The sequence below is a fragment of the Takifugu flavidus genome, chromosome 9 (assembly GCF_003711565.1).
Source record: "Takifugu flavidus isolate HTHZ2018 chromosome 9, ASM371156v2, whole genome shotgun sequence".
Taxonomy (NCBI): Eukaryota; Metazoa; Chordata; class Actinopteri; order Tetraodontiformes; family Tetraodontidae; genus Takifugu; species Takifugu flavidus.
The window spans coordinates 5561740-5580816 of record NC_079528.1 but is presented as its reverse complement, the minus strand read 5'-3'; the positions used below and the strand labels follow the sequence as shown (position 1 = coordinate 5580816).

General features: G+C 39.6%; 4 protein-coding genes across 7 annotated transcripts; all 4 read left to right on the top strand.

Moving 5' to 3' along the window:
• The first annotated feature begins 1135 nt into the window (after positions 1–1135).
• LOC130531884 (trichohyalin-like) lies at positions 1136–3013 on the top strand. The gene has a single exon (XM_057044061.1). The coding sequence runs from the start codon at positions 1136–1138 to the stop codon at positions 2798–2800; it is 1665 nt and encodes a 554-aa protein (XP_056900041.1). The 3' UTR covers positions 2801–3013.
• Positions 3014–4161: 1148 nt separating this feature from the next.
• Positions 4162–6717, top strand: LOC130531226 (uncharacterized). The gene is made up of 6 exons (XM_057043124.1): positions 4162–4326; positions 4426–4749; positions 4839–5183; positions 5815–5943; positions 6022–6050; positions 6135–6717. Exons 1-6 carry the CDS (start codon positions 4284–4286, stop codon positions 6270–6272), a joined length of 1008 nt encoding a protein of 335 aa, XP_056899104.1. The 5' UTR covers positions 4162–4283; the 3' UTR covers positions 6273–6717.
• A 782-nt stretch (positions 6718–7499) lies between these two features.
• Positions 7500–14862, top strand: LOC130531229 (uncharacterized). Of its 3 annotated transcripts, none has more exons than XR_008952045.1 (7): positions 7500–8660; positions 8783–9075; positions 9171–9482; positions 9597–9695; positions 9832–9881; positions 9967–10341; positions 14704–14862. XR_008952045.1 is itself a non-coding variant. In XM_057043133.1 (7 exons), the coding sequence occupies exons 2-7, from the start codon at positions 9027–9029 to the stop codon at positions 10553–10555; spliced, it is 666 nt and encodes a 221-aa protein (XP_056899113.1). In that variant the 5' UTR covers positions 7500–8660; positions 8783–9026; the 3' UTR covers positions 10556–11085. The 3 variants fall into 3 exon arrangements, 2 of the variants coding, with proteins under 2 accessions (XP_056899113.1, XP_056899114.1); XM_057043133.1 differs by lacking the exon at positions 14704–14862 and adding an exon at positions 10495–11085 and having other exon boundaries at positions 9967–10061; XM_057043134.1 differs by lacking the exon at positions 14704–14862 and adding an exon at positions 10495–11085 and having other exon boundaries at positions 7501–8660; positions 9967–10095.
• LOC130531223 (uncharacterized) lies at positions 12510–18545 on the top strand. Of its 2 annotated transcripts, none has more exons than XM_057043118.1 (6): positions 12510–13002; positions 13092–13421; positions 13606–14070; positions 14196–14245; positions 14331–14425; positions 15580–15920. In XM_057043118.1, exons 1-6 carry the CDS (start codon positions 12963–12965, stop codon positions 15683–15685), a joined length of 1086 nt encoding a protein of 361 aa, XP_056899098.1. In that variant the 5' UTR covers positions 12510–12962; the 3' UTR covers positions 15686–15920. The 2 variants fall into 2 exon arrangements, with proteins under 2 accessions (XP_056899098.1, XP_056899099.1); XM_057043119.1 differs by lacking the exon at positions 15580–15920 and adding an exon at positions 17963–18545 and having other exon boundaries at positions 12512–13002.
• Positions 18546–19077: the final 532 nt, after the last annotated feature.

Sequence of the window (19077 nt, the reverse complement as noted above, 5' to 3'; positions counted from 1 at the left end):
ACTATACCACCCGAAGCATAAATCAACATAAGTCAACTTTGTTATATCATCACATCATGTGGTTATGTGATCCCAAAGCTTTGAGGTAGCCAGTAAAACCCAAATGCAGCTCAACAGTAATTAATGTACACAGTTATACAGTTTTTACCTTAATATTATTTGAAGTTGATGCTTTGATGTCTTCCACATGAAAGAAAACATTTAGGGCAGCTGAGGTCATATTTATGCACCTGTCCAACCCTCCTGTGTTGGGGATACATCACCTTTTTACAATGTCAGGAAAACGAGGATGCAACAAGGTGACATGTTTAAATCAGGAGCTTTTAATGTGATTCAACAATTCTTTTGCACACATTTTTCTTCAACATTTACTTCTGATTTAGTTCAGCTATTGCAACAATGACTTATATTCCTGTTTTAAAAAAAGAACTTTAGACATTACATCTATTACAATGTGCTTTAGAATTTCTTGTCTTTTTAAAGATGAATTTCTTTCTTCATTCAGTTATTTGACAGAGTTTTGGAGGATGTGAGGAGGGAGATAGATCCAAACTCTGGAAATGAGGAAATGCTGGGGACCGCAGCCGATAAAATTACCCTGAAGGAGCTGGAACATTTGAAAAAGACACACCAGCATCTTCAGGAGAAAAGCTTGCTAAATGCTGACCTCCAACAGGCCACAAAGGAGATCGAATGGAGGGATGAAACCATCAACTCTCTCTGTGATGAACTTTCTGAGGCTGAGAAACAGCTAAAAAATAAAGATGGAAAAACCTTCTGTATTCAGCAGCATGTTGAGGGCCAAAAGAAAGAAATCGAGAGGTCGGAACAAAACCTGCGGGAGAAAATTAACCAGCTGAAACAGCTTTTAACAGAAAAAGATGAGCAGATCAACAGGGTTGAGCAGAAAAGAGAAAGGTGCACTGCTGCGTACATCGATGTCTTGGCCCTGCTGACTAGTACACGGTCAGCACTAAAAGACCAAGAGCAGAAATGTGCTGGCCTAGAGGAGCAACATCAAAGGAATCTGGGTGAGCAACAGGAGACCTACCAGACTTTGCTGAAAAACAAACAGGAGAGCTTTCAGAAGGAGCTCCAAAACAGAGAGGAGAGCTTCCAGAGTGAGTTTAAAAACATGGAGGAGAGCTTCCAGACAGAGCTCAAAAACAGAGAGGAGAGCTTTCAGAAGGAGCTCCAAAACAGAGAGGAGAGCTTCCAGAGTGAGTTTAAAAACATGGAGGAGAGCTTCCAGACAGAGCTCAAAAACAGAGAGGAGAGCTTCCAGAAGGAGCTCCAAAACAGAGAGGAGAGCGTCCAGAGTAAGTTTAAAAACACGGAGGAGAGCTTCCAGACAGAGCTCAAAAACAGAGAGGAGAGCTTCCAGAAGGAGCTCCAAAAAAGAGAGAAGAGCTTTCAGATTGGGCTTAAAAACACAGAGGAGAGCTTCCAGAAGGAGCTCCAAAAAAGAGAGGAGAGCTATCAGATTGGGCTTAAAAACACAGAGGAGAGCTTCCAGACAGAGCTCAAAAACAGAGAGGAGAACTTCCAGAAAGAGCTCCAAAAAAGAGAGGAGAGCTATCAGATTGGGCTTAAAAACACAGAGGAGAGCTTCCAGCCAGAGCTCAAAAACAGAGAGGAGAACTTCCAGAAAGAGCTCCAAAAAAGAGAGGAGAGCTTCCAGGAGGAGCTCAAAAACAAAGAGGAGAGTCTCCAGAAAGAGCTCCAAAACAGAGAGAGCCTCCAGAAAGAGCTCCAAAACAGAGAGCGCTTACTGAAGGAGCTCCAAAACAGGGAGGACAAATTTCAGGAGCTCAAACACAAAGAGGAGAGCGTCCAGGAAGAGCTCCAACATAGGGAGGAGAGCTTTCAGAAGGAACTAAAAAACAAAGAGAACAGCTTTCAGAAAGAGCTCGAAAACAGAGAGGAGAGCTACCAGAATGAGCTCAAAAACAAAGAAGAGTTCTTCCAGAATGAGCTAAAAAACAAAGAGGAGAGCTTTCAGAAAGAGCTCAAAAACAGAGAGGAGTTCTTCCAGAATGAGCTAAAAAACAAAGAGGAGAGCTTTCAGAAAGAGCTCAAAAACAGAGAGGAGAGCTACCAGAATGAGCTCAAAAACAAAGAAGAGTTCTTCCAGAATGAGCTAAAAAACAAAGAGGAGAGCTTTCAGAAAGAGCTCAAAAACAGAGAGGAGAGCTACCAGAATGAGCTCAAAAACAAAGAAGAGTTCTTCCAGAATGACCTAAAAAGCAAAGAGGAGAGCTTTCAGAAAGAGCTCAAAAACAGAGAGGAGATTTTTGAGAAGGAACTCCATAACAAAGAGGTGGGCTTTCAGAAAGAGCTCAAAAACAGAGAGGAGATTTTTGAGAAGGAACTCCATAACAAAGAGATGGGCTTTCAGAAAGAGCTCAAAAACAGAGAGGAGATTTCTGAGAAGGAACTCCATAACAGAGAGGTGGGCTTTCAGAAAGAGCTCAAAAACAGAGAGGAGATTTTTGAGAAGGAGCTCCATAACAGAGAGGTGGGCTTTCAGAAAGAGCTTGAAAACAAAGAAGAGAGCCTCCAGAAAGAGCTAAAGAGCAGAGAAGAGAGGTTTCAGACTAAGCTCAAAAACAGAGAGGAGAGCCTCCAGGCAGAGGTCAAAAACAGAGAGGACAGTATCCAAAAGGAGCTCAACATCAAAGAGATATCCCAGGAGGTCCAAAACAGAGAAACGTGTGTCCAGGAGAGCAAAATCAAAGAGGAGAGCTTTGAGAAAGAGAGCTTCCTGAAGGAGGTCGAGAAGAGAGAGGAGTGCCCCTAGAAAGAAATTAACAAACAATAACTTCTAATAGAAGTTTAAAATCAGACAAGAGCTTTCAGGAGTTCCTTTTGTTCATCTGATCAAAAAAAATGCACTTTTGCTCAGATGAACGATTGTTTTCTTCCTCCAAACCTCAATGTTTGACCTCCACATACATGTCTTCATATGTTCTCTTTCCCTGTTTTGATTAACTTGAAAGAAAATAAATTTTTAAAAAAGGGTTAGAGGATTGTGTCCTTACTGTTCATGTTTTTGACACATCACATCACACTATATTATTACAGTACGAGGTACCTTTCTGTGATGTATGCGTGAGAGATCTTGAACACCGCTGTTAATAATCACATCATACAAAGCATCCAAGTTGGAACTTCTAACGGAACAAGTCAAAAATCCAGCTACAACTTTAGTTGCTGTGGTTGGTTTTCCTGATCATGACAGCTCTATAGGGAGTGATTTGGCCTAGTTATGAAGACAAAATTGAAACAAAAAGTAGCCCAATAACCAAGGAAGACGGGGAGATCCACCTTAAAAGCCAAATAAATCAACAAAAACAGCCTGAATGTTTCTGTTGTGGGTAAATAAAATATTTTAAAAAATCACCCCTTTAAACCAGAATTACATGTGTGTATTCTTAATAACATTGTTTCTACTTTATTATCCATCTTTAGGATTTTTATTAATAGAACCCCACACTTTGGTTACCTTGGGCCCTAAAATTTCTAAAACGACCACCAATACTATGTGATAGTTATGCTAACAACAATTTTTTGAGAACACGCTACTTTGAAAATAAAGTCAGAACCTTCAGCAGGTGGAGTTGGGACCAACCACTGAAACGGTTACACAGATAGGCCAACAGGATGTGCAGCAGTCAGCGGCATTAGAAGGGAAATTACATGTTCGTGATGTAATATGGAACCACTACTTGCAAAGGTTTAAAAGCTTGCACTCACGCTTGGTTTCATATGTGGTGTTTTTGTTTTATTTTTAAATTGGGAGAGACGAAACAGGAAGTCCAATAAATCAATACAAGCAGCAATAGAATTGACATTTCAGTGCTATTCTTATGCCAGGGTTTTTTCTTCTACAGCACAAAAACATGCACACCAAGTTGTTTGGAGACTAAATTGCCCCTCGACGTGGGTGTGAGGGACTGCTGTGCGTGTCCTGTGATGGACAGGTGAGCTCAGTAAGCAGCCTTTAAAAGAAATAGATGGATTAGCTGTGAACCTCAAGTGTAATGAGTGAAACACAATACAGAAAAATGGTGATTTATCATGAGAAACATTTAGTCATTGGTGAATTCGCTTGTTGACATGGATCTCAGTCTCAGTCATTCTTTGTCAGCTAAAGTAGAACACCCCCACCCCCCAGAGGAAATGCTCTCCTCGCTTTTGGGGCAATGGCCAACCAAAATCATCTGAAAGAGGTTACATTCTCTGTATAAACACCTTCATCTTTCTGAGAAACCAGTGTCGAGATGATTTTGTTCAACGTTGCTCTGCTTCTCCTTCATCAGGGCTGTAAGTGCTGTCTGTGTGTCCCGCAGTGTCTCCTATCCTACCAAAATATCTTTACAATTTACTACACAATCTGTATGTTTTTTTTTCCATTTTATTTAGATGCTCTGGTTCCAGTGACCTTAGTTCAGCTTGGAGAACCTGTGACCCTCACATGTGTTTTACCAAAAGAAATAGCACGAAGACAAATTCACTGGTACAAGCAGAGTGCCGGGGAAAGTCTTAGCATGGTGGTCACTTATAATAATCTTGTCAAGCCAATGTATGGAGCAGATTTTTCTGCTTCCAGACTGCAAATCAAAGAAGATGAAGGTGGGTTTAATTTGACGATCTTGGAGACCATTTCTGGAGATGAGGGAATGTATCACTGTGCACTGATTGACTACTTCAGCATAAGGTGGAGCGCTTCCTATTTATTAATAGAAGGTAAAAATGACTTCTTTTTTGTCTTTGCATGTCTGTTTTGGACATTGTTTAGAAGGTCGTGGATAACGTAGAAACTTTTTTTTTTTCAGGAGAGACGCAAATGAAAGCCAACAGGATTGTCCACAATCTGACAGTGTGTGATCCGGTTTGTCCTGAGGAGTCTGTGGCTCTTCAGTGTTCTGTCCTCTCTGAATTTCACGACAACTCCTGTTCAGGAGGCCTTAGCGTGTACTGGTTCAAAGCTGGGAGAGACAGCGTCCATATGATCTATGCTCGTGGAAACGATGAATGCGAGCAGAGCTCTGACAATGAGAAATCCTGCATTTATCACCTCTCTATAAATGCTAGCACCTCCGTTGCTGAGACTTACTACTGCGCCGTGGCTACATGTGGAGAAATATGGTTTGGAAAAGGCACCAAAGTGGATTTTCAAGGTACAACTGTAAAATGAGAACTTTAGAACAGCGTGCGTCAGAAAGGTTCAACTGCGGGGTCTCTATGGGCCACATTAGTCACGTACAAATGGGGGCCACATATTTCAGACTTAGGGTTACATTAAATATTATATCCTTTTTTGAGTTGACCAACTGAGGACTTAATTACAGGTTACTATGTATTAATTACTAATGACTGATTTTGCTCATTGAACAACTCCGAGTTAGAGAAATGCAAACGAGAAAATGGCTAATGTAGGATGTGTAATTTACAAATTAAAATCGCATTATGTATTTGATGTTATTAACCGTACTTTTACACATTTAACTAAATATTGATGGGTTATTGCTTTTTATCGTAATTTTGGCCATTTTTTAAACGGCAAAGACAATGGCGGCGGATTAAAAAAACAACAATCAACGACGGATCAGCCTTCCGGCACATAATTTAACTAATAAGGATGTTAGAATAGAAACCTTGTGTTGGACCGGACATAAAATTTATGAGGGAGCAAATGTGGCCCAAGGCCATCTCCGTCTGACATGGATGGTCTACGTTACATCCTGAACCAGCTTTAGTTGTTCGGTTGAACCTCAGGAAACTTAATATTTTGTGTTTTTATTGTTTCAGGAGTGAGCATGTGGACGCTAACACCCAGTGGGACTAGTTTTCTGCTCTGCGGGTTCTTCACTGTAAATTTGATCGCTGTTTCCTTCCTCATTTACACCATTAAAACGAACAAGCACGAGTGGAACAAAAGTAAGTGAAGTTAGTCGCCATCATGAGACCTTGGTTGAATTGTCATTGATTTTTATCTTCTCTGTCCTCTATGTTCAGCGGCTGCCAGGCAAAGCGCAGCTCAGCAGGTGAATAATTTATTCACGCAGAATTTATTCTAAACCCATTAAAATTTGTCATCTTTCATAACTTTCCCATCTCATTTCTTTCAGAAGGAACAGGGCTTGTGTGTTTATTCTGCTGTCACCTTCATGCTGGTAAAAACTGAAAGAGACGGACGAAAGGAGGGGAGACAAAGTGCAGAGGAACAGAGGACCTATGCAGCTGTCAGAGCCTTTGGGTTGGACTAGTTGATCTTCAGGGTGTTTAACATCTCACTCATTCATACATTTAAATCTAAAGCTGCATGAGATTCTTATGACTTGCCCAAGATATACCTGGAGCACAGGAAGAACATTGTGTGTCCTTTCTACTTAGACATTTTTACATCTTCTTGGATTGTTTTGTGTTCTTCTAAAAAAGAAATTCCATTTAAGTGTGTGACTGAATTTTTCTGACCTGTTAGAACAAATATTGATGTATTGGTCAAAAGTGGAAAATATTTGATGAACACAATGATAAATAAACCAGTCATCAAACCAGCCTGTCAGGCAGTGTGATGGTGTGTAAATAGTGTGTTTCTTATTCTTTTGAATCATTAATGTATCAAAGCAGAACTTTTCACCTGAAGTCACTGTGTCTATTTCTGATAGAATCTGTTTGTGCATGAAAATAAATATATTGGGCATTATTGTAGCACATGGTGTCTCCTTTTTATTTCCTGGTGTAGATAAACTGACGTGTGTGCAGTTTAGAACTTCCTCCACCGTCTGAGCGACAGTATGAAAGTGCTCATGACTGTAGCGCCCCCTAGAGTCACATCTGCCTCCTTCTGAAGACTTCCTTGTTTTTGTCAAATGAATGAGAGAAAACAGGGGTTTGGTAAAATGTAAAATATGAATAATAATCAATGGTGCACATACAAATTAAGTTTACCTTGATGTTATTTATTTGTATTTTACAATAACGTCCTCAACCAGTTCTATTATCTATATTATATTCACACATTTCTATCCAGGAAAGCTCCTTCTCAGCAGCCTGTGAGGTCACAGCTCACAATAACATCAGCCAACATGAAACTTGAACCCTCATTTGTGTCGTTTCGGCTTCAATGTGGAGCACGGCTTCCTGGGCTGGACTGTGAACGTTCTGTTGCCTGTGTGTGTGTGTGTGTGTGTGTGTGTGTGTGTGTGTGTTGTGTGTGTGTGTGTGTGAGGGGGGCGGGGGGCAGTCTGTGAGAGGTTCTTCCACAGTAGTTTGATTACTGATGAATTTCTACATATGAACAGAAAAGAAAACTAATTGACAGATTCTTCCAAAGTCTGGTGTCCTCAGTGTTTGACCGACGATGAGCTGCTGTCTTTGATCTGATTTGTGGGCAATAATTTAGTGTTTAATCTTGTTTGTTAAAGCAAAATTCATTTGTAAGGCAGCCGTTAATAAGTTACTATGTATATAAGTAAAATAGACATTTGGTTGACAATGAACAGATGCATCAATATACACGGAAATTGAAACATATGAACTGTCTAAACCACATCATTGTCTGTCAAACCATTGGCCTAGATTATAAATTAAGCGAAAAATGTTCAACTATTCTTTATATCCACTGGAGGTCTGGACATCCGCAGACATTGGTCTAGTATTAAAGCACCGTGTGGCTAGCTTTATAAGAATCTTCTATGTGAGCTGATTAGACCACAAAATAATAAGAATTAATAATTAATAATGCAATCCTAGTTTATCATTTGTTTAAATAATTCTGCACATCAGGATGTCACCAGACTTTGATGGACTGCCTATTAGATTGAGCCACATCAAACAGACCTACTGGTTCCAGTTCAGGTTCAAAAATTGCTGCAAGTTTAAGCACAAATGCGTAATTGTTGGTGCTACAGTACAATTTGAATATGTACTGCAGCATGTATGTTTCCCCCTCGTGGTAGATGAAGTCATTACACACTTGTTTTCCACTTCGCTTAAACAGACTTGTATATTATTGTTCTTTGAATTTTAAATCTAAATATTTTTGTGCTGAACGTGTCTATTGTCTTTCTAACCTCCCTCTATTGCACCTCTTCCTCTCTCTACCAGTTGGGTTAAAGGAAACAGGGTCATTTCATGGTTTCTGCCTCACCACACTTGCCTCAAGGAGAGAGTTTGTTCATTCTTAATATTATTCTATATTAAATACATGTAATTATTAGTAAATTAGTTTAAATTAAATTGGTTTGAAGTGTAGGTGATCTTATTCGATGTGCTAAAACACAAACCAAAATCTCTTCTAAACATAATTTTTGGGTTACTGCTGTAAATTTCTGGTTGGCGAGTCAGGGAGCTAAAATTCAAATGAATTCCTTCACCATCAAAACTAAATACTCTCAGATTTAAGAAAAAGGGAAATTTCATCACAGTGCTTTTACTTTAAAAAATAAACTCTGCTTCAGTTTTCAGAGGTTGGAAAACTAGCTGATATCACTTCCCCTGTGCTCTTACTGAGAACCAAGCACACTGTGATGAAACTGTTTCCTTCATCTGATCATTTGAGCAGCACCTTTAACCCGTGAGACGCGACAGGCGCACTAAGTAGAGAATGCTGATTCTATTTTATATCCTCCTCTTTCCTGTCAGATTTGGGGGTAAGTAACCCAGGAAACTACTTTTTTTTTACTAATTAGTTCCAAGAATCTGCTCTTTGCTCTGTCATTTTGGAGAGATCAAACACATTTTCCTATGTTGGGTGTATTATTTGCCTTTACAGGATGCACAAATAACATCATTGAGACCAAGAAAGTAACTGTTGGAGAGACTGTGAGACTGAAGTGTCCCCGCAAGACGTTAGAAACCCACTTATGGATCAGAGTTATTCCTGGAACCTTACCTGAACTCCTCGGAAAATCATCTCATCATACAAAAGATTCTCACTTCACAACCAAAATGGAATCAGGATCATTTGTTTGGTTATTAATAACACACGTGTGAATGATACTGGAGTTTATTTCTGCATGACGGCGCAAAGTGCATTTTTGAAAAGAGTAGACCTAACAGTAGTAGGTGAATATCTGCTGGTTTGGACATAGTTCATCTTGGAACATCACAGTTCATTTATCAGAATTCATTTGTGCCTAATTTTGTCTCCGAATCCGAAGGTGATGGTGTCCCCACGGCTCATCCCTGTGATCCGACCCCTGGAGAACGCTCTGTGCTCCTCCAGTGTCCCGTCCTCTCTGACTCCGAGAACCCAACGTCTCTGGATGACCTCAACAGCCGCTGCTGTGGCTCCAGATCTGTTGGGCCATTTTTCAGTTTTCATTGCAGAAACAACGTGGAAGTGGATGAAAACAACTTAAACAGATCCAGAAACAGCGTCTTCAGTAACATCTGCTCTTCTGGAGATTTGTGTTGTTCCGTAGGAAAATGTGAGCAGACATGTGGGAACTGCTCAGAGCCCGAAATTGAAGGTAAAAGTTGATTTTTGCATTCTACTTCCTATGTTTCAAATTGGCAATAAATATGCTAATTATTTTAATTTTATGATTTCAGTGAAAATAACGATGGCCATATAAGCTCCATAGTTTTATACACACTCGGTGCTGCTGTGTCCGGTGGTCTCATCGTCCTTTTTATTTATCTGAGGACTATGCAGAAGAAAAACCTTTGTGGCTGTTGCACTGGTAAGAAACACGTCTCTTAAATGTCTTAAAGTTACTTGAGAAGCATTTTGGGCAAATTTACTTCACTTGTGTACTTTTCTTTCACCAAACAGCTCGTTTTACTCTGCTGTTTTTATTTCTCTTATTTTTAAAACAGCTGCCGTACTCAGTTGCACAACAGGCGCGAGTGGCGAGGACACTCAGCCGGTGAGGATCAGAACAATCAAAAGCGTTATAGACGTGTAAATACTGATTTTTGATTAACATGAGTTTTTTCCCTGTGTCTGCTCAGACAGAAGAGGAGATGTGTTATTCTGCTGCAGTCTTCACCAGGAGCAAAGCTCAACCAGACAGAGGTCGTCTCAAAGACAAACAGTCTACTCTGAAGTGAGGACCCCCGTTACAGGAAATTAATGCAAATGTAGGAAACACATTGTTTATTAAGACAATTCAAATAAAATTACACACAGATACAAATATGGCGACGTTATCGCTCAGCTTTTAAGAGTTTTAAGAGCTGCTTTGTATCCATAGAAGGACCGATTTAAAATTTAAAATTGGTCCGGTCAGGTTTGATCAGTTCTGCTCCTCTCAACCTGAAATTGTTTCTTATTATTGTTCATTGTATTATTGTTATTATTGTAGATTTTTCTTTTTAGCAGTTTTGGTGTTTTAATTTCTATATTGTCTATATTTCTATATTGTACTCTGCAAAGAACTGCTGTAAAAGTCCGTGTTGATCACTGCAATCAACAGGTAAAGACATGATAAACAGCCATACATAATGTTAATAATAATGATTGTCCATGTTTTCTCCCAGACCAGTGAGGAGCAGGATTTGGTTTACGCCATTCCAAACATTGCTCGAAGAAAATCAGTGAGAAATGATGATACAGAGAAGGAAGAAAGAAGCATCTACTCTGATGTCAGGGAATACTCTGGAGGGGCTGATTAAGGCTGACTTCTACATTATACTTCATTTCACCATATTTTTGGTCATTTTCCTTCATTAACAAATGAAATGTGTGCAAAGAGATGCTGTGTTTTACGTATTTAACTCACTGTTAACTAAATGCCATTGTGAGTAGAATTATTGTTGTTATTGCTATTATCATTTAAATGCTATGATGAGTAGATTTAGAGTGTTTAAGGAATGTTGTTAAGAAAAGGAATGTGTGAATGTTTAAACTAAGTGCTGGAGCTGTTTATATACCAGCGCTTAGAGGTACCCTGTTCGATAAGACAAGGAGGTCGTAAAGATGGGAAAAGTAGTTAGGAAACAAGGAATCGTGAGGTCCTGATTGACATAAATCTTGTATGCACCAAATAAAAGAGGCGAGCGAGCAGCAGACGAGCAGAGTTGACAGAGGAAGCTTGAACTGCTGCTCAGCTCTCCCTTGAAAGGACTCCAGTTGTTTGTGTGGTTTGTCTGAGTCTTAACATAAGAGTAAAGAACAGCGCGGGTGACAAACTACACCCTCACACCATGCCTCTCGGGGACAGCAGGGGAACGTTGACTGTACCTAAAGGCAAAACTGTGCTGAACTCATGTTATTGTGGCGTAACTCAGTTTAACGCCTGCTTTGCCGTACCTTGAAGTATCCACTGATAACTAACACATCACCAGCACATGGTGAATATTTAGATGGGGGATTGGTGACAAATGGACCACCCCAACGTTTCCCTAAAATGGTGTTGTTGTTGATTCAGTTCATTCACACACCAATGAGTTTGGTATATATATAGTGTATTTTATTTATATATTTTGCAGTAAACCAGTACTTAGTTCCCCTCAGACTGAAACTTAGATTCTCGCATCATTTCCTGATGTGTGCACATTTGCCATTCTGCTAATTCTGCCCACATTTATAACCACATGTCAACAATCTTTGTGGTTTTTTGTTGCAGAGTGATTATTCAGAGTCACCACTCACACATTAGGTCCACAGCAAAGACGCATCCATTTTGTCATCCTGGCTGAAATACCTCTTGAATGATTTTCTTATTTCTTTCTATTTCTAAATTTCACATTCAAAGTCTTTTCAGCCTCTGACACCAGAGTAAATGCACTCTGGGGGTAACTCCCCCTTTGCTTCATGCCTTTTCTTTCTTGAGGGGAAATTCAGCGTTACATAGCTCTCTACTCTCAACTCGCCATCCTGAAAATAATCAACACACGTTAAATCTGCAATGATGACGTGTAAATCTGAGGCGGTGTCGATGTGGTACATAGACATTAAGTTTCTGCAAACTTTGGCTGCAACAAATATAGTGATGCATTTGGGCATTTATGGTGATATCTAAGCATATCTTAACTGCAGCGCCCCCTAGAGTCACCTCCGCCTCCTCCTGAAGACTTCCTTATTTTTGTCAAAAACCAATGAATGAGAGAAAACAGGGGTTTGGTAAAATGTAAAATATGAATAACAATCAATGGTGCACATACAAATTAAGTTCACCTTGATGTTATTTACCGGTATTTGTATTTTACAATAACGTCCTCAACCAGTTCTATTATCTATTATATTAACACATTTCTATCCAGGAAAGCTCCTTCTCAGCAGCCTGTGAGGTCACAGCTCACAATAACATCAGCCAACATGAAACTTGAACCCTCATTTGTGTCGTTTCGGCTTCAATGTGGAGCACGGCTTCCTGGGCTGGACTGTGAACGTTCTGTTGCCTGTGTGTGTGTGTGTGTGTGTGTGTGTGTGTGTGTGTGTGTGTGTGTGTGTGTGTGAGGGGTGGGGGGCAGTCTGTGGGGGGTTCTTCCACAGTAGTTTGATTAATGCTGAATTTCTACATATGAAGAGAAAAGAAAACTAATTAATAGATTCTTCCAAAATCTGGTGTCCTCAGTGTTTGACCAACAATGAGCTGCTGTCTTTGATCTGATTTGTGCGTCTCTTTTATATGATAATCTTTAGTATTTCTCTGGTCATCAGGTAGTTTCTGCACTGCCAAAAAATTCTAAGGGTGAATTCATGCTAAATAACCCGTCCTGTAAATATTAAATCCACTCAAGGTAATAACTGTTGTTGCCAGTTTCCTGTTGTATTTTGTTTTACTGCATGTCAACTGTAGAAAACCGGACCTGAACATGAAAGAAACCTTGGTGCTGCTGGTGGTTTATGTGTTCCAAAGACAGTTGATTATTTCCACTGTTGTTCACAGTAGTCCAATCAGAGGATGGTGTTTCTGCGCCCTCCCATTTGATACGAGTACATAAGATGGACATTTTTGACATTTCAGCCCATCTAACCGTCTCCTTAGCTGGATTAGCCAAACATGAGGTTTATATTTTATCTGCTGAGCCTCCGACTCGTGCGTAAGTACATACAGTCCTCTTTTATTCCATTTTTATTCAACGTTAACACAGAATAGTGCCCATGTTACTGCATTGGCTGTTTTCTTTAGGTGGGGTGGATGAGCAGCACTTTGAGATGAAACGTGCTGATGTTGGAGAAAATGTGACTCTGACTTGTGAACGCAAGCAGTCTGGAGAGCCAACAATGTTCTATTGGATCAGATTTGTTCCTGGAAGCCCACCTGATGTCGTGGGAGTCATTTATTATTTTGACTACAAGGCTCCAAACAAATCCTCTCATTTTATTTGTGAACAAGGGCCTGGCACGATTCTGTTGCATATTCTGTCAGTGACTCCACATGATGCAGGATTTTATTACTGTATTAAAACTACTTATACAAGCCTGACATTTCTTCATGGGATATTTCTCAGAATTCCAGGTAAGAATGATGTAAAATAACAATTTACGTTCATATTCTTTTAAAATGTTAGAGGTAAAGATAAGATATCTTTATTTCTGCCACAGTGGGAACATTTACATGGCTGCAGCAGCAAAGTCTGTGATTCAGAGCCATAGATATGAAACCCGACATGTTTCTTGTCCTTTCCTATTTCATTTCTCAGGGACGGAGCCTGATGTCAAAGCCGTAATCCAAGTGCCTCCGTCTGATTCGGTGCGTTCAGTGACGCTGCAGTGTTCTGTCCTCTCTGACTCTGAAAACACAACCTGCAGAACAGAGCGCAACGTGTGCTGGTTCCAGTCTGGACCTGATGCATCTTATCCCAGTGTCTTTGCTGCACACGGAGGCAGCCAGGATGGATGCCAGGGTGGTGTCAGAGGTGGCGCTCCACAGAAATGGGAGAGCAGCAGCTCAGAGTTACTGGGCTCCTCTGATGCTGGGCCCTTTTCCTGCGCTGTGGCCACATGTGGGGAGTTTTTCTTTGGAACCCTCAACTTCAGGACTGCAGGGGTCTTAGATGAGAACACTATATTGGTGGTTCTGCTGGCTGCTGCTTTGGTTGTAAGTGTCATTGTAAATGTCTGCCTGGTTTGGATCCTAAAGGGCAAATCTTCGAGCTGTTGCGAGGGTACGTTATTAATTTTTTTTAATGAGTTTAAAAACGTAAAATTATTTCCCATTATTGTTCAGTGAGAATATTCGATAAAATACCTTCTGAAACAGCTGTTTTTATTTCTCTTATTTTTAAAACAGCTGCCGTACTCAGTTGCACAACAGGCGCGAGTGACGAGGACACTCAGCCGGTGAGGATCAGAACAATCAAAAGCGTTATAGACGTGTAAATACTGATTTTTGATTAACATGAGATTTTTCCCTGTGTCTGCTCAGACAGAAGAGGAGATGTGTTATTCTGCTGCAGTCTTCACCAGGAGCAAAGCTCAACCAGACAGAGGTCGTCTCAAAGACAAACAGTCTACTCTGAAGTGAGGACCCCCGTTAGAGAAATTAATGCAAATGTAGGAAACACATTGTTTATTAAGACAATTCAAATAAAATTACACACAGATACAAATATGGCACGTTATCACTCAGCTTTTCAGAGTTTTAAGAGCTGCTTTGTATCCATAGAAGGACCGATTTAAAATTTAAAATTGGTCTGGTCAGGTTTGATCAGTTCTGCTCCTCTAAACCTGAAATTGTTTCTTATTATTGATCATTGTATTATTGTGATTATTGTAGATTTTTCTTTTCAGCACTTTAGGTGTTTTAATTTCTATATTGTCTTTTTTGTAGGTTTGTTAACTGTTCTGAAACTTGCTCAAAATAATGCTGGTGTGTCCCAGCAAAAGCATTTATGTTATTATAAACCAGAATTAACTAAAAGTTTGCTTTAGTGTGTTTAATAAACGGCTAAAACGTACCTTTTATGTTTTGTTACAGATTTTTCCCAATAATTTAAGTTTATTTGTAAGGCAGCCGTTAATAAGTTACTATGTATATAAGTAAAATAGACATTTGGTTGAAAATGAACAGATGCATCCGATATACACGGAAATTGAAACCTATGAACTGTCTAAACCACATCATTGTCTGTCAAACCATTGGCCTAGATTATAAATTAAGCGAAAAATGTTCAACTATTCTTTATATCCACTGGAGGTCTGGACATCCGCAGACATTGGTCTAGTATTAAAGCACCATGTGGCTAGCTTTATAAGAATCTTTATGTGAGCTGATTAGACCACAAAATAATAAGAATTAATAATTAATAATGCAATCCTAGTTTATCATTTGTTTAAATAATTCTGCACATCAGGATGTCACCAGACTTTGATGGACTGCCTATTAGATTGAGCCACATCAAACAGACCTACTGGTTCCAGTTCAGGTTCAAAAACTGCTGCAAGTTCAAGCACAAATGCGTAATTGTTGGTGCTGCAGTACAATTTGAATATGTACTGAAGCATGTATGTCTCCCTCTCGTGGTAGATGAAGTCATTACACATTTGTTTTCCACTTCACTTAAACAGACTTGTATATTATTGTTCTTTGAATTTTAAATCTAAATATTTTTGTGCTGAACGTGTCTATTGTCTTTCTAACCTCCCTCTATTGCACCTCTCCCTCTCTCTACCAGTTGGGTTAAAGGAAACAGGGTCATTTCATGGTTTCTGCCTCACCACACTTGCCTCAAGGAGAGAGTTTGTTCATTCTTAATATTATTCTATATTAAATACATGTAATTATTAGTAAATTAGTTTAAATTAAATTGGTTTGAAGTGTAGGTGATCTTATTGGATGTGTTAAAACACAAACCAAAATCTCTCTCTAAACATAATTTTTGGGTTACTACTGTAAATTTCTGGTTGGCGAGTCAGGGAGCTAAAATTCAAATGAATTCCTTCACCATCAAAACTAAATACTCTCAGATTTAAGAAAAGGGGAAATGTCATCACATTGCTTTTACTTTAAAAAATTAAAAACTCTGCTTCAGTTTTCACAGGTTGGAAAACGAGCTGATATCTCCTCCCCTGTGCTCTTACTGAGAACCAAGCACACTGTAATGAAACTGTTTCCTTCATCTGATCATTTGAGCAGCACCTTTAACCCGTGAGACGCGACAGGCGCACTAAGTAGAGAATGGTGATTCTATTTTATATCCTCCTCTTTCCTGTCAGATTTGGGGGTAAGTAACCCAGGAAACTTTTTTTTACTCATTAGTTCCAAGAATCTGCTCTTTGCTCTGTCATTTTGGAGAGATCAAACACATTTTCCTATGTTGAGTGTATTATTTGCCTTTACAGGATGCACAAATAACAACATTGAGACCAAGAAAGAAACTGTTGGAGAGACTGTGAGACTGAAGTGTCCCCGCAAGACGTTAGAAACCCTCTTATGGATCAGAGTTATTCCTGGAACCTTACCTGAACGCCTCGGAAAATCATCTCATCATACAAAAGATTCTCACTTCACAACCAAAATGGATACGAGATCAATTGATTTGGTTATTAAAAAACACACGTGTGGATGATACTGGAGTTTATTTCTGCATGACGGCGCAAAGTGCATTTTTGAAAAGAGTAGACCTAACAGTAGTAGGTGAATATCTGCTGGTTTGGACATAGTTCATCTTGGAACATCACAGTTCATTTATCAGAATTCATTTGTGCCTAATTTTGTCTCGGAATCTGAAGGTGATGGTGTCCCCACGGCTCATCCCTGTGATCCGACCCCTGGAGAACGCTCTGTGCTCCTCCAGTGTCCCGTCCTCTCTGACTCCAAGAACCCAACGTCTCTGGATGACCTCAACAGCCGCTGCTGTGGCTCCAGATCTGTTGGGCCATTTTTCAGTTTTCATTGCAGAAACAACGTGGAAGTCGATGAAAACAATTTAAAGAGATGCAGAAGCAGCGTCTTCAGTAACATCTGCTCTTCTGGAGATTTGTGTTGTTCCGTAGGAAAATGTGAGCAGACATGTGGGAACTGCTCAGAGCCCGAAATTGAAGGTAAAAGTTTATTTTTGCATTCTACTTCCTGTATTTCAAATTGGCAATAAATATGCTAATTATTTTAATTTTATGATTTCAGTGAAAATTAAAGATTGCCATATAATCTCCATAGTTTTATACACACTCATTGCTGCTGTGTCCGGTGGTCTCATCGTCCTTTTTATTTATCTGAAGACTATGCAGAAGAATAACCTTTGTGGCTGTTGCACTGGTAAGAAACACGTCTCTTAAATGTCTTAAAGTTACTTGAGAAGCATTTTGGGCAAATTTACTTCACTTGTGTACTTTTCTTTCACCAAACAGCTCATTTAACTCTGCTGTTTTTATTTCTCTTATTTTTAAAACAGCTGCCGTACTCAGTTGCACAACAGGCGCGAGTGACGAGGACACTCAGCCGGTGAGGATCAGAACAATCAAAAGCGTTCTAGACGTGTAAATACTGATTTTTGATTAACATGAGATTTTTCCCTGTGTCTGCTCAGACAGAAGAGGAGATGTGTTATTCTGCTCCAGTCTTCACCAGGAGCAAAGCTCAACCAGACAGAGGTCGTCTCAAAGACAAAGAAACAGTCTACTCTGAAGTGAGGACCCCCGTTAGAAGAAATTAATGCAAATGTAGGAAACACATTGTTTATTAAGACAATTCAAATAAAATTACACACAGATACAACTATGGCGACGTTATCGCTCAGCTTTTAAGAGTTTTAAGAGCTGCTTTGTATCCATAGAAGGACCGATTTAAATTTTAAAATTGGTCTGGTCAGGTTGATCAGTTCTGCTCCTCTCAACCTGAAATTGTTTCTTAATATTGTTCATTGTGTTATTGTTATTACTGTAGATTTTTCTTTTTAGCACTTTTGGTGTTTTAATTTCTATATTGTCTATATTTCTTATGTACTCTGCAAAGAACTGCTGTAAAAGTCAGTGTTGATCACTGCAATCAACAGGTAAAGACATGATAAACAGCCATACATAATGTCAATAATAATGATTGTCCATGAACTCTCCCAGACCAGTGAGGAGCAGGATTTGGTTTACGCCATTCCAAACATTGCTCAAAGAAAATCAGTGAGAAATGATGATACAGAGAAGGAAGAAAGAAGCATCTACTCTGATGTCAGGGAATACTCTGGAGGGGCTGATTAAGGCTGACTTCTACATTATACTTCATTTTACCATATTTTTTGGTCATTTTCCTTCATTAACAAATGAAATGTGTGCAAAGAGATGCTGTGTTTTACGTATTTAACTCACTGTTAACTAAATGCCATTGTGAGAAGAATTATTGTTGTTATTGCTATTATCATTTAAATGCTATGATGAGTAGATTTAGAGTGTTTAAGGAATGTTGTTAAGAAAAGGAATGTGTGAATGTTTAAACTAAGTGCTGGAGCTGTTTATATAACCAGCACTTAGAGATACCCTGTTCGATCAGACAAGGAGGTCGTAAAGATCGGAAAAGTAGTTAGGAAACTAGGAATCGTGAGGTCCTGATTGACATAAATCTTGTATTCACCAAATAAAAGAGGCGAGCGAGCAGCAGACGAGCAGAGTTGACAGATGAAGCTTGAACTGCTGTTCAGCTCTCCCTTGCAAGGACTCCTGTTGTTTGTGTGGTTTGTCTGAGTCTTAACATAAGAGTAAAGAACAGCGCGGGTGACAAACTACACCCTCACACCATGCCTCTCGGGGCAGCAGGGGAAAGTTGACTGTACCTAAAGGCAAAACTGTGCTGATGTTATTGTGACGTTGTGGCAGGACGAGGAACGACTCAGACTGAGCAGATGGTTTAAACGTCTTTATTCCGCATCCACCAGACAATACTAAATGGCGCTTCGAACAGTGCATCTAATGAAGGACTAACCACGTCCATCACCCCATGCATCACCTGGGTGTGAGATACACCCCTATGTGTCCGCCACAATGTAACTCAGTTTAACGCCTGCTTTGCCGTACCTTGAAGTATCCACTGATAACTAACACATCACCAGCACATGGTGAATATTTAAATGGGGGATTGGTGACAAATGGACCACCCCAACGTTTCCCTAAAATGGTGTTGTTGTTGATTCAGTTCATTCACACACAAAAAAAACTGTTTAAGTTGCTTTACGACCACTTTAATG